The sequence below is a fragment of the Danio aesculapii genome, chromosome 8 (genome assembly GCF_903798145.1).
Source record: "Danio aesculapii chromosome 8, fDanAes4.1, whole genome shotgun sequence".
Lineage (NCBI taxonomy): Eukaryota > Metazoa > Chordata > Actinopteri > Cypriniformes > Danionidae > Danio > Danio aesculapii.
In genome coordinates this window covers 54,793,078-54,807,936 of record NC_079442.1, presented here as the reverse complement: position 1 = coordinate 54,807,936, position 14,859 = coordinate 54,793,078, and the positions used below count along the sequence as shown (strand labels likewise).

General features: G+C 39.7%; 1 protein-coding gene across 4 annotated transcripts in view; it reads left to right on the top strand.

Annotated features, from left to right (window-relative positions):
• Positions 1-14,859, top strand: part of dmxl1 (Dmx-like 1) — an 87,550-nt gene that overhangs the window by 52,702 nt on the left and 19,989 nt on the right. For all 4 annotated transcript variants that reach the window (XM_056464235.1, XM_056464234.1, XM_056464233.1 and 1 more), the window contains 9 exons: positions 2,726-2,985; positions 3,646-4,052; positions 4,315-4,503; positions 5,257-5,333; positions 9,484-9,605; positions 9,949-10,191; positions 12,149-12,327; positions 12,842-12,996; positions 14,126-14,211. In XM_056464235.1, the coding sequence (XP_056320210.1) occupies positions 2,726-2,985; positions 3,646-4,052; positions 4,315-4,503; positions 5,257-5,333; positions 9,484-9,605; positions 9,949-10,191; positions 12,149-12,327; positions 12,842-12,996; positions 14,126-14,211 (1,718 nt within the window). The remainder of the gene's footprint in view (positions 1-2,725; positions 2,986-3,645; positions 4,053-4,314; positions 4,504-5,256; positions 5,334-9,483; positions 9,606-9,948; positions 10,192-12,148; positions 12,328-12,841; positions 12,997-14,125; positions 14,212-14,859) is intronic.

Sequence of the window (14,859 nt, the reverse complement as noted above, 5' to 3'; positions counted from 1 at the left end):
GATAATAATAATGATAATGATAATAATAATGATAATAATAATAATAATGATTATAGTAATAACATGCTTATTTTATATAGCACCTCTTCAGTGCTCATGTAAGTTTTGCTATTTAAACAAATATGTACACACTAAGAAAGAGTTCATGTTTGAGTGTTTGTGTGTAATTTGTGTGAGCAATGCTGTGTGTTTTAAATTATAATGCTTTTTTTGTTGTTGTTTTCTGGAGTGTTTTAAGATCTACCTGTCCATGGTCTGCAGGAGGGAAATAGCAGCTTTTGCTAAAGCCTGGCTCTAAAAATATATTCTTTTTAGGGTCAAAATATTGTTGTGCACGTCCCTGCCAAATAATTACATTCAAACTCAAAAGGTAAACATTTACAACAAAAGTGGAATTCAAGGCCTGGAAAGTGCTTCAAAACACACATCATTCCTTAAAAGTGCTTAAATTAAAGTGAAATTAAAGTTGTTGCTTTACAGAACGAAAAAAATAATAATTTAAGAATGTTAAAATAAATTCTTGTACAACTTGACAAGTAACAAATAATCCACGTTTGATCAATATTTCAGAAACCGCATTTCAATATTACTCGTATTGAATTCAGCAAATTAAAGTTCGAGATCAAATCTACATTTGTTAAATTGAGTTGGATAATAATACATTTAAAACATCATCATTACGTAGACATTTCTAATGTAAACACTAGTGGTGTAACGGATCACAGATCTCACGGTTCAGATCACGTTATAGTCTTTTTAGTCACGGGTCGGACTATTTTACAGATCAGCCAAAAAGGCAAGGCAAGTTTATTTCTATAGCACATTTCATACACAGTGGCAATTCAAAGTGCTTTACATAAACAGGAATAAAAGAAACAAATATAAGAGAAATAAAAACAAAAAATAAAAATGGTAAATAAATAAAATAAATAAGCATAAAAACAGATCAAATGTGTTATAAAAGAATGAAAAAGAAAAGAAAAACATAACACTGTGATCTGTCAGATGTAGCACAGTGCTCATTCAGTAAAGGCACAGCTACACAGATGTGTGTTCAGTCTTGATTTGAATGAGCCTAATGTTGGAGCACATCTGATCATTTCTGGAAGCTGATTCCAGCAGCAGGGGGCGCTGTTAGTATCTGATTCACCCTGCTCTGACTGAACTCTGGGAGTTTCTAAAGTTTACTTAATCTTAAAGATCTGAGTGATCTGTTCGTATTCAGTTCGGTTCTGATCGGTTTGTATTCAGTGAGCATATCTGTAATGTATTGAGCTCCTTTAGTGATTTATAGAGCAGTAATAATACTGTAAACTCTGTTCTGAGTGTAACTGATAGCCAGTGTAAAAAAGACGATACATGTAATTTTCTTGGCATTTATTACAGAAACAGCACTGCAAGACACTTTTGGTGTTAACAGTCAGAACTGAAAAGCTGTAATTTTATTAAAAATAAAATGTAAAAATAATCAGCTGAATAGGAATAAATTGTGAAATATTCACTGTTACTGCTACTGTTGCTGATAACACTAAATGTAGAAATCTAACATTATAATTTGTACAGCCTGTATTTATTTTTAGTCTCATTTTTAGGAAATGATTCAGTTATTCACTCATAAAACTTTCATTGCTAGATGATCATTTTTGTAGAATTATTCAGTGGGAATTGTTTGATGACTGGTTGTCGCCACCTACTGGTTAATGTGATTGCTGCCTACAACTAACCTTTTTGAGCACATGATGGTGAATTTAATCTGTACCATAAACATCAGTGGTTTTAGCTAAACTACACACTGTTATCCCAATACTTCTGTGTTATTTGACTGTGTTTAACTCAAAAGACTAAAGACTGTCTGCGCCAGTAGTGTTGTGGTTAGTGCATCGACACATGCACTCTGGTGCTCACGGTGACCCGAGTTCGATTCCCGCCTCGAGGTCCTATGCTGATCCTTTCCCTCTATCTGCTACCCACACTGTCCTGTCAATACTCTCTACTGTCCTGTCTATTAAAGGTGAGACCCCCAATTAGACTTAATTAGGACTTCCACAGCACTTTATGTGCTTAATTAAAGAAACGAATGCTGTTTTAAAAAGTCCTCGAGTCTGCTGTTCATGAAAGAGTGGGAACCCTGAGGAGAACAAGACGATAACAAAGTCAAACTAACTATAACAAAGACAAGAGAACCAATAGCAAAACTCAAACAGGAACAGCGGCTACAGAACATTCAGAATAAGGGGCTTTAGCTTTAGATCGTTTCATTATTGGCTTCATTAGTCTTGTTTTTAATCTGTGAATACGTTTCTATTTAGTTTTTATATATTTGGTTTCGAACGACACAGTGGCGCAGTGGTTAACATTGTGGCCTCACAGCAAGAAGGTCTCTGGTTCGAGTCCCGGCTGGGTCAGTTGGTGTTTGTGTGTGGAGTTTGCATGTTCTCCCCGTGTAGGCGTGGGTTTCCTCCGGGTGCTCCGGTTTCCCCCACAGTCCAAACACATGCGCTATAGGAGAACTGATCAACTAAACTGGCCGTAGTGTATGAGTGTGTGTGTGAATGAGTGTGTTTCTGAAAATGTGTTGCTTGTCTAGATAATGCTTCTTGATTTAAGAAGCTTTAGTGATTTTACTAGAAACAAGACAGACACTGAGTAAGGAACGCATTGTTAACAGTGTAAGGTGTTTATTGAGCACTAGTTTTCCTGCTGATTTTCTGATCTGTCCTTTCAGACAGCAGACGTCGGCTGTGGACTGGTCTCCGACAGTGCAGAACGGGCTGGACTCGGTGTCGTCGCTGTCGTCTCCGCGTGAGGTCAGTCAGTCGGACTCAGTGCTCAGTTTCGACTGGAGTCAGCCCTCCGTCACGCTGCAGGACGAGCCGCTGGAGCTCCACTGGGAGGATGAAGATGATGAGGAGGAGGAGGAAGAGTCGGGGCTGGCCATGAAGAGCATCCATCCAGACAGAGACCACAGCCTCACACCAGAACAAGGTCTTTCCCCAAACGCTATTTAATTTTCTCCAAATCAGCAGGGTTTACTATTACAGTTCTAGATACAGCAAGACTGAAGAACGCTAGTGTGATTGATCAATATACAGTGACCACCATGAATGAGTACACCCTCTATTGAAAATGAATATCTTCATCCATTTCTCTATTAATAGAGATTATAGATGTTGGTGTAGTTACACGAATGGGTTCATCTGTTTTATTGATCAGTTATAGCCATTAAAATAAGACTTTGGTCACATCTTTAAGAATAGAAAGTAGTGCTGGGCAATAATCAATCATGATTAATCACATCTAAAATAAACGCTTCTTTATCAGTAATGCATGATTATCTGCGGTCATGGCTTTACAGTCAGTAAATGTGATTATAATGGAAGTCAATGAAGCAAAAACAGCACCAACATCAACAAAGAGGAGTCCATCTGATGAGATTTCTCACAGTTTCAAAGCATTTTCCCAAAATGTGCATCAAAATAATATTAGCCAGCAAAAATCATCACATCTGCTGAAACACAGAGAGAGATGAGGGCTAAATCAGCCTCAAAATCAGCCCAGAGTGGATGAAAACGACCCAGCAAGGGGTTAATGAAAATGTTTTTGACCAATAGTTTAGGTTTACTATCGTCTGGTTGTTCTCTGCAGCCGCGGCGGCGTCCCCCTCGTCCCCGTGTGCGGACAGCAGCAGCAGCAGTGGTGTTGTTCTCCCCCTGAGCTCCGACATGCTGGCGGCGCAGCTGAAGTTCAGCTCCTGCCTGAAGATGCTGACGGCGGAGCTGCGGACGCTCTCCACAGGCTGCGAGCTGGACGGAGGGAAGCTGCGGCACCAGCTGAGTGTGTGGCTGGAGCGCGAGGTGGCGGCGCTGCAGACCAGCTGCGGGTACAACCCTCTGCTGGAGCCGCAGCCGCAACACCGGCGCAGACACTGGCTGCAGAGGAACCAGCCGCTCCTGCGCATCTTCCTCAGCTACTGCAGCCTGCACGGCTCACACGGAGGAGGACTGGCTTCTGTACGCATGGAGCTCATACTGCTGCTGCAGGAGTCACAGCAGGTACACACACAGACACACACACACACACACACACACACACACACACACACACTCTTTCTCTCTTTCACTCTCTCTCTCACTGTTTTAAACACACACTCACTCACTCAAACACTCACATACACACTCTTACTCTCTCTCTCTCTCACACACACATACACACTTTCTCACAGTATTAGTGTTATCCTTCACTGACACACACTGATTTTCTGCCTGCGCTGTTCATCAGTATGTGCGTGTGTGTGTGTGTGTGTTGTCTGGTCAGGATGGCGGTCTGCAGGTGTCAGTCCCCGCTCCTCAGCATCTCTCCGTTCCCCTTTTCCTGGCCTGGACCGCCAGCTCTAAAACAGTGGTGGCCAATCCCATAATGCACCTCACCAACCTGACCCACGACGTCCTGCACACCATCACGGCTCTGGACGCCCCGCCACACCCGGACCTCATCAATAATGAGGTGAAGCTGATGATCTTAGCAGTGTGTGTGTGTGTGTGTGTGCGTGTGTGTGTGTGTGTGTGTGTGTGTGTGTGTGTGTGTGTGTGTGTTGCATATGCAGCTGAAGTCAGAATCACCCCCCCCCCCCCCCCCCCCAGTGATTATATATTTCTTCATCCAATATTTCTCAGATGATGTTTCTCAGATTCAGGAGTTTCTCTCAGTATTTCCTCTAATATTTGTTCTTCTGGAGAAAGTCTTATTAGTTTTATTTCAGCTAGAATAAAAGCAGTTTTTAATGTTTTAAGGTCAGTATTATTAGCCCCCTTCAGCAATATTAGTTTTGGATTGTCTCCAGAGCAAACCAATGAGCTGACAGAAACAAAAACAGCGGATGGAGAATACGCTAACCTACTTATTATTCAGTCAATAGATGGCGCTGAACAGTCATGAACAGTCAGAAATCATGATTTGACAGGCATATATGAATGTGTCGTATATGAATACATGAATGATGTCAGTATATGGATAAACACATTCACTGACTGTAGTTCTCAGTTCCTGGATGAGTCTGTGTTATTTAGCAGGTTGTTATCTGAGAATAGCATGACTTTATAATGTCACGACTGACCAATCAGAATAGAGTATTCCTGACGGCTGTGTAATAAATTCATTTAGTAGTCAAATATGTTTTGTGTCTCCAGGCAGAGTTCAGTTGGTCCACTCTCCTGGTGGTAAATGTTCTGTCATGTAACGCTGTGTTTGTGTGTTTAGATCTACGTGATGCACACACTGGCGGCGTCACTCTCCGCCTGCATCTACCAGTGTCTCTGTGATGGACACAACTACAGGTGTGTGTTTCTGTCTCTGTCACTCTCTCTGATCAGATTCTGCATTACACACTAGGGGCTGAGCGGATTATTAGACGTCCATGTTGATGTTATTGAAGTCGAGTCGACTAGTCACAGGGGACGTCATCAGTAAAACACAAGATGCAAATGTTTTCCAGCTTGTCACTATTCGAAAAGTCTCATAACACACTGCAAGAACACTGCAACATTACTCATTATAGTGCAATGCAAATGTCAACACTGATTATTTCATTAATAACACAACATTAGCATGGGCTGATTATAGTGATGCATAAATGCAGTCAGCACATTGATCATGGCTAAGGCTATCTAGAATGTACCAATCACAGGCCTCGAAATTGTGACCATCTATGCAACCTCATAATATATTTAGGAGCATGTGTGCGACTGCATGTAATGGTTGTGACCTGTTTTGATTAATTTTTTTGTCTAAAAACGTGCTGAATCGCTCTTTCCTGCCACTATATTGGTTCATATAGATATATAGATATATATACTGCTGTCAATCACTCAGTGCTGTCCGCGGGAAATGCAGACGGCTGAAGTTTGAGGAAGACGCAATAAAAAAAGTACACAGGTTCGCAAACCCCACCTAAAGTTACAAATAATGGTGCCGATGAGTGCGATCATGTGGTGAATGTTAATCCCCCCAGCCGAGATCAGTCAAGTGTTTTCAAGAGAGTGCTGAAAGACTTGAGTGGATCAGCTGTTTAATGGCCTGAATCTCGATGTGTTGCATCACTGCTAAATGTAGAATCTAACACTGTATACTTAATCAGAAGCTCTCCTTTACTAGGTTTAAACTGAAACTGAAACTGCAGCTCATGATAAAGAACAGCATTGCGCCGGTGGTCATCTCACTGAACTGCTCATATATTGGGTCGGCTGTCTCGCCTGCTTTTCCACAAACACAGAGAAATGAAAGTCAGCGCATCACGAGACTGAGCATTTAATATGACACAACCCAAAACCAAAACTGTTAAAGAGTGGTGGAAGTGAGACTTTTCCTCCTTTCTTTTGTCTGTTCTTTCTTGAGATGTATATTATTCTTACTGATGACTGCTCTGCAGCTTTCAGCATTGAATTGAATGATTTATTATAATCTTTCGTTTGTTTTGTAGCAGAACTATTATTTATTTATTAAATTGACATGCGTATAAACACAATAGTGCAAAATAAATAATTCTTACTGCAATGCTTCGTTTGATGCAAACCATACATTTATTCTGTCATAATGTAACAGCAGGACTTTATAAAGCCGATAACTTTAAGGCAGCATGATCATGAGAAATGTAATTCATTGTTAGTATTATTGTCATCATCATTAATATTTTAGAATTATTAGACATTCGTTTTGGAATTATTGCACAAATATCAATAAGTCATGACAGAATTAGTTTTCTGGGTTTTGGTAGTCCTCACTGATGTTGTTTTCAATTACAACAAATCCATTAATACACAATTTTTGGGGGTGCTCATTCATTTTTTGTGGGTGCTCCTACAGTTTTTCTGGTGCTCCTAAATTTTTGTAGTTGGGAGTACCAATGCTACCAAGTAACAAAGTTCATTTCGAGCTCTGCGTGATTAACAGATATAATGCAGAAGTTATTTGATAACACACAAAAGACAAAGGCTAGAAACCGTACACTGTCAGCGTCCTGCTCAGACGCATATATTACCACTATAATAATCAAAAAACGACTCCAAATCTTGCTCAAGTCAGACCTTTTCCACAATTACTGCTCATATTGGTGACCATACGTCTCCTGCTATGAGGTTTACCTAGACGGCTGTGCCATTCATGATTTCTGTGTGTTTCTTGGTTCATTCACAAAACTAAACAGCTAATCACAGTACTGCTCCAGTGTAGCGTAAACTCGATTGACTAGCATCTGCTCGAGGGTATTTGCATGGAGCAAATACAATTTAATGGAAAGTAATGCATTACAGTATTGAGTTACTCCCCAAAGACGTGACTAGTTGCGTTACTTGGTTACTCTTAATGCATTACAGTATTGAGCATTGGAGACATGTAAGCCAAAGCCGTCCTGCTTTCTGTCTGCTCCTGCATTCTCTCATCAGTGCGGGATTCAACGTGACGGCGTTCAGTTTAATTCAGCAGTTTAAAATCTGATTAATTAAACTAAAAAGCCACTCTCATCACATCTTTAAGAAAGTAACCCATATGTTATGACTTCATCTTTTAAAGTAATGCATTACTGGGAACTTAGAAAAGCCGTATTATAATATGTTGTCATGCGTTTCCCCAACACTGCCTACAGAATGCTTGTCCTCTGATGAGATTCTTCATTACAGAAGGCTTCTCTTCATTAGCGTTTGCTCGTCTTGTAAAGTTCTCATGATGACCGACTGACCTCTGAAAGTGACGCTGCGCTCCTGATCTGACATTAGCGGAGCTTCAGATTCTGCAGAAGTGAACGTGGCCTTTCTGTGGGAGCGTTTGGGCTCCGTCACGGCAGATTACATCAGCGCTCGATGTTTTGAGCTGAAGCCTGAACATGTTGGAACAGAAGCCCGGATGATCAAAGCAGAACTCGGGTTTCTGTCCTCATTTATTCTCCCTGGTGTTCCTCTAACCCGGATGTCTTCCTCCATCAGCCTTCATGCTGTTCTCCAGTATCACTGCAGGCAGAGCAGAAACGGCACATTCTCTCATCACATGTGCTGATATGAGTATGATGGATGATGGAGCAACATGAAATGAAGAACCAAACTTCCAGTAAAGTCTTCTCCTGGTGGCGTGCTTTAATCCAGATATTCTTCTGTTATTAACTCTTTCCCTGACAGCGGCTTTTTAAAAGTGGCCAGCAGTTTTACAGCCCTCAGAATATTTTCAGCTATGAATAAATGAGCGTATTATATATCAGAATAAAGAAGCAACCCTCAGCTTTTAAACAAAAAGCCCTTCATTCATATCTTTCCTCCTCTCTACTTTTTTAGCATAGACCTAATATGTTCAACTTAAATTAACGCCAATTGTCAACGTTTTGCTGCACAGATTTAAGCTAGACCTCATTTTAATGAAGACAGATGTCAGATTGTTGCTGAAGTGAGAAAAGAAAAGATAAAACTAAACTTATGTGCCTTTAAATGTATGAAAATAAAACCAGAAATGTAGATTTTAATATATTACATAGAATTTTTATTTTAGGGCAGCACGGTGGCTCAGTGGTTAGTGGTCAGCTTGGTACAGCTGATGAGCATGGGCGGTGCTGAGAACTGTGAGCCTGATGAAGCAAGTGTTTACAAGTGTGGAGTCCCATGAAGGATCTCCAGATGGAGACTCTTGTGTTGTGTTTACCTCATGATTAAAGTTGTTGCACGTCTGCTGGTTCCTGCCTGAATGAGTGAGTTTTAGCTACTTGTACATTAATGTAGCGTGCAGAAAAAACTAAACACCAGTGAAGAAACTCGACTCACAGGTACACAAACACCTACTGCCAGCTAGTGTTTGAGAAGTGTTATTGCAGAGCAACACAAACAGCAGCAGAAGTGTAAGTGCATGACTATGAGCTAGGCTGGAACCATGGGTCACGCTGATCACTCAACGCAGAAGTATAAACCAGCCTTTTAGCAGAAGGAAAATCAATGGATTCTTTTGTACAAAACCAGTTTTAGCCCAAATTTAAACTACATATCTGAAAAGCTAAATATCTGAACAAATTATAATCCAAATTTGAAGTTGATATCTCAGAAAAAGCCTTAAGACTTAGTTCGGTCCATAAACTAACCATACAAGACCATACAAGAGCGCCCCCTATATCAGTGTATGATTTAAGGAAATGGTAGCCATATTCTTTTCATGATTTTGACAATATTCCTGAAGTAGACATCAAATTCTAAAGAAGTATGGGCAGTTTGAGTGTGACGCAGTAAATAATGAGAGAATTATTAGTGTGAACTGTCCCTTTAAGAGCCACGCCCACACCTCATCCTCTAATTAACAGCCAATTGTCTCACCCTGAAATCGTTTGATAATCCGCCACACTCAGATCACAGTGTGGAAGAGAAATCAGATGCTGCTTTAAGGATTAGATTGTCTTTTTATCTTAGTAGTTCAACAGTTTCTGATATATATATGCTTTTATTTCTGCCTGTTCTTCTACAGCCATGTGAACCCATTCACGGGCAGCTCGTACCAGAGTGTCCTGCTTACCCATCAGTCCTCAGTGCGGAGCGGCAGTGTGGAGGACTCAGTGCTGCCTGACACCATTCCCTCACAGTGGCCTGGTAAAGCACACAGATTGTGTGTCAGTGACTGATAGTATTGCAACAGTTGTTGGCATGAAAAAAACGTTAAAAAATGACATTGACAAGTCATAATTTTCATTAAAATAAAGTTGAGGAATGATATGAAGTTAAAAAATCATGTTGATTAATAATATGATGTGAAAATAATTTTAACAATGACGTAGAAATAATGATGTTGATGAATATGATGTGAAAATAATGTGCATATCCGTGTTTAATTCTGTGTGTGTGCATGTGTGTTTGTGTCTGCGTGCGTGTGTGTGTGTGCGTGTGTGTGTGTGTGTGTGTGTGTGTGTGTGTGTGTGTGTGCGCGTGCGTGCAGGTGTAAGTGTCCTGATGCGTCTGCTCAGTGCGTCTGGAGAGGAGAATCAGCCAGGTGTGTCTGTGCTGCTGTGCGAGATCCTCACTGCAGTCTTCCTCAGTCTGTTCGTTCACGGTTTGGCCACGCACTCCACACACCAGCTTTACCGCACCGTCGCGCACCCGCTCAACAGCAGACTCTGGGTGTCCGTGTTCGGCGGCGGGGCTCGTAATCCTGCACCCCAAAAACCAGGATCGCCATCAGGTGCGGCTCTCAAAGACACCCCCATGTCTGACTGCAGAACACACACAAAGATTGGAGAGCACACACACAAAGACACACATACACACAGATTATACACAGTTTATTCATTATCAGCATGCAGAGATGCTGGATTACTTATGAATTGTAATCTGATTACAAATTACATGACAAAATGCATAGTCTATTATATAATCGCTTAGATAACACATTTACGGTAATGTAATCTGATTACTTTTGAATTACATTGAATTACTTTTGAACTGTCTGACTACTTTTAGATTACTTTTGAACTGTACTTAGTTACTGATTACAGATCACATGACAAATTTTGGTCAGTAATGTAATTTTCTAAATTACACATTTATAGTAATGTAATCTGACTACTATTGGGTTACATTCAGATTACTTTTAACTGTCTGATTACTTTTGCATTACTTTGTAACTGTCTGACTACTTTTAGATTGCATTTGAATTACATTTGAACTTTAAACAGTTACTGATTACAGATTACATGACAACAATTTTGGGTCAGTAATATATTTTCTTAGATTACGCATTCGTGGTGATGTTATTTGACTACTTTTGCATTACATTTAGACTACTTTTGAACTGTACTCAGTTACTGATTACAGATTACATGACAACAATTTTTGGTCAGTAATACAATCTTCTAAATTACACATTTATGGTTATGTAATCTGACTACTTTTGGATTACATTTAGATTACTTTTGAACTGTCTGACTACTTTTAGACTACATTTAAATTACTTTTAAACTGTCTGACTACTTTTAGATTACTTTTGAACTGTACCGTTACTGATTACAGATTACATGACATTTTTAGTAATGTAATCTGAATTCACTGACTACATACTTTGTAACTGTCTGACTACTTTTAGATTACATTTGGATTACATTTGAACTGCGATCAGTCACTGATTACAGATTACATGACAACAATTTTGGGTCAGTAATATAATCTCTTAGATAACGCATTCATGGTGATGTAATCTGTCTAGTTTTGGATTACATTTAAATTACTTTTTATCTGTGATTAGTTACTGATTACATGAGGACAATTTTTGGTCAAAATAATCTTTTAAATTACACATTTATTGTAGCATAATTGGATTAATTTGGAATTACATTTAGATTACTTTTGAACTGATCTTAGTTTCTGATTGAAGATTACATGACAATCTTTGGTGAGAAATCATTTCCTAAATTACACATTTATAGTAATGTAATCAGACTACTTTTGGATTACATTTGGATTACATTTGAACTGCGATCAGTTACTGATTACAAATTACATGAAAAATTTTGGTCAATAATATAATTTCCTAAATTACACATTTATGGTAATGTAATCTGACTACTTTTGGATTACATTTAGATTACTTTTGATCTATAATTTGTTACTGATTACATGATGACAATTTTTGGTCAGTATAATCTTTTAAATTAGACATTTAATGTAGCATAATCTGACTACTTTTGGGTTACATTTAGATTACTTATGAACTGTAATCACAGCAATTTTATTAAATATTTAATATATAAATCCATTGAAAAAAACACCATGAATGTAAATGAGGAGCAAGTTTATTATAAAAAAAATAAAAATTGATAAAAACTGCAGTTGTGTAAATAACACGTAATCATGATGTAATCTATAAAAAGTAACTGTAATCTGATTACAAGTATTTAAAAAAGTAATTTACTTTAATTACAGTCAGTGAATTGTGAACGTCTTCCATTGTGTGATTAATATGTAATCATGATGTAATCCTAAAAAAGTAACTGTAATCTGATTACGAGTATTTTAAATAGTAGTTTACTCTAATTACAGGTACTTGATTTTTGTAATCCATATGCATGTAACCCCATAACACATGCTCAAGGTGTGTGTGAGTGTTTGCGTGTTCACTGGATCTGGCTGTGTTTGTGTGTTAGTGGAGGATTCGGAGCGCAGACAGCGGCGGTTCCGTTTGCGTTCATCACGCAGTAACTCCAGAGAGACTCCTGACAGCCCGCTCAGCCCCAGACCCACCGTGATGGAGCCGGAAACATCTGTGATTAAAGAGAGATTCGTTCCTCCAGAGCTCAGCATCTGGGATTACTTCATCGCAAAGGTGGGTTGCTGATGGAAGGCATACAGCTGCAGCCGAGAGTTAACCCGAATTATTTGTATTTATTAAGTTAGCATTACTAGTGTTTTTTTAACATCTACCCCTACCCAAACCCTAACCAAACCCTCATGGTAATGTAAAAACAGCCATTTTAACAATAATTATTTATATTATTTATTAAATTCCCATGAGTTGTATTTTATTATCGTCAGCCCCTACACCAACCCTATTTCCCAACTCTCACAGTAATGTAAACACAGTAATTACAATCAGAATTATTGATATTGTTTATTAAATGACCCATTATTTGTATTTTATTACCATCTACCCTCACAGTGATGTAAAAACACTCATTATTTATGTAAGGTTATTGGCAATATAAACAACTCTGGTTAACCTCTGGCTGCAGCTGTATCCCCTCTGGACTTTTAATGAGGTTGATGAATATATTCATTTCTGTCATGTGTGATGGTGAAAATGCCACATCAATAATCTCTGTGTGTGTGGGTCTGTGCAGCCGTTCGTCCCTCCGTCTGGCAGTGCAGTGGAGTATGACTCTGATGAGAGCCAGGGCAGCGAGGAGGAAGAGGAAGAGGAGGAGGAGGAAGAGGAAGGAGATGCGTTTGATTCAAACTCTCCAATGACTGAACATTCCAACAACAACTCCTACAGGTGAGCCCTGAGTCATGTGATCATTTGCCTGTGCTGTGATTGGCAAGTGATGATGTTCCTGTGTTCTCATTGGCTTTTGATGATATCCCTGTGCTGTGATTGGCTATTGATTATGTTCCTGTGTTTAGATTGGTTTTTGATGTTGCTACTGTGCTTCTGTTGATGTTCCTGTGTTCTGATTGGTTTCTTATGATGTTCTTGTGTTGTGATTGGCTTCTGACGATGTTCCTGTGTTCTGATTGGCTTCTGACGATGTTCCTGTGTTCTGATTGGCTTCTGACGATGTTCCTGTGTTCTGATTGGCTTCTGACGATGTACCTGTGTTCTGATTGGCTTCTGACGATGTACCTGTGTTCTGATTAGCTTCTGATGATGTTCCTGTGTTCTGATTGGCTTCTGACGATGTTCCTGTGTTCTGATTAGCTTCTGACGATGTTCCTGTGTTCTGATTGGCTTCTGACGATGTACCTGTGTTCTGATTGGCTTCTGACGATGTACCTGTGTTCTGATTGGCTTCTGACGATGTACCTGTGTTCTGATTGGCTTCTGACGATGTACCGGTGTTCTGATTGGCTTCTGACGATGTACCGGTGATCTGATTAGCTTCTGACGATGTTCCTGTGTTCTGATTGGCTTCTGACGATGTACCTGTGTTCTGATTAGCTTCTGACGATGTTCCTGTGTTCTGATTGGCTTCTGACGATGTACCTGTGTTCTGATTGGCTTCTGACGATGTACCTGTGTTCTGATTGGCTTCTGACGATGTACCTGTGTTCTGATTAGCCTCTGACGATGTACCGGTGTTCTGATTAGCTTCTGACGATTTTCCTGTGTTCTGATTGGCTTCTGACGATGTACCGGTGATCTGATTGGTTTCTCATAATGTTCCTGTGTTTTAATTGGCTACTGATGATGTTGCTATGTTTTGATTGGTTTCTGAGGATTCTCCTGGTTGGCTTCAGATTAAATTCTTGTATTCTGATTGGTTCCTGATGATGTTCCTGTGCTGTGATTGGCTTCTTATGTTGTTCTTGTGATCTGATTGGCTTCTGATCATGTTCCTGTGCTGTGATTGGCTTCTTATGTTGTTCTTGTGTTCTGATTGGCTCCTGATGGTGCTTCTGTGCAGCTGGTGTCTGATGCGGTTGGCGATGGTGCAGATGATCCAGATCAACCTCAAGACCTTCTACCCAATGGCAGGACACGACCTTTTAGGTAATGCGGCACATGTATGCTTTAGGATCGAGCGACATGAGCTAATATATGATGATGATGACCGGATAAAATCTCCATTTGTAAAGTGTGCTGATTTTTCAGTGCTGTTTTTATGGCAACTTGTTAATATATTACTCGTATAGTAAAGAAGTAGTAGTTAGTAAAGGGATAGTTCCTCCACAAATGATTATTTACTTACTCTTTACTCATCCTCAAGTGGTTCCAAATCTTTGAGTTTCTTTCTCCTGTTGAACAGTAACGAAGATATTCATTCATTTTCTTTTCGGCTTAGTCCCTTTATTAATCTGGGGTCGCCACAGCGGAATGAACCGCCAACTTATCCAGTATTTGTTTTGTGCAGCGGAGGCAATTTAGCCTACCCAATTTACCTGTACCACATGTCTTTGGACTGTGTGGGAAACCCCAGTCCATTACTGTGAGAGTTTTTCCCCAGCGACGTTCTTGCTGGGAGGCGACAGCACTACCTACTGCGCCACTGCATCGCCATAACGAAGATACTCTGAAGCTGAAAACCTGTAACCATTGACTACCATAGTAGGAAAAGCAAATGTAAGTCAATGGTTACAGGTTTTCAACATCTTTCTAAATATTTTCTCTTGTGTTCAGCAGCAGAAAGAACATCATAAA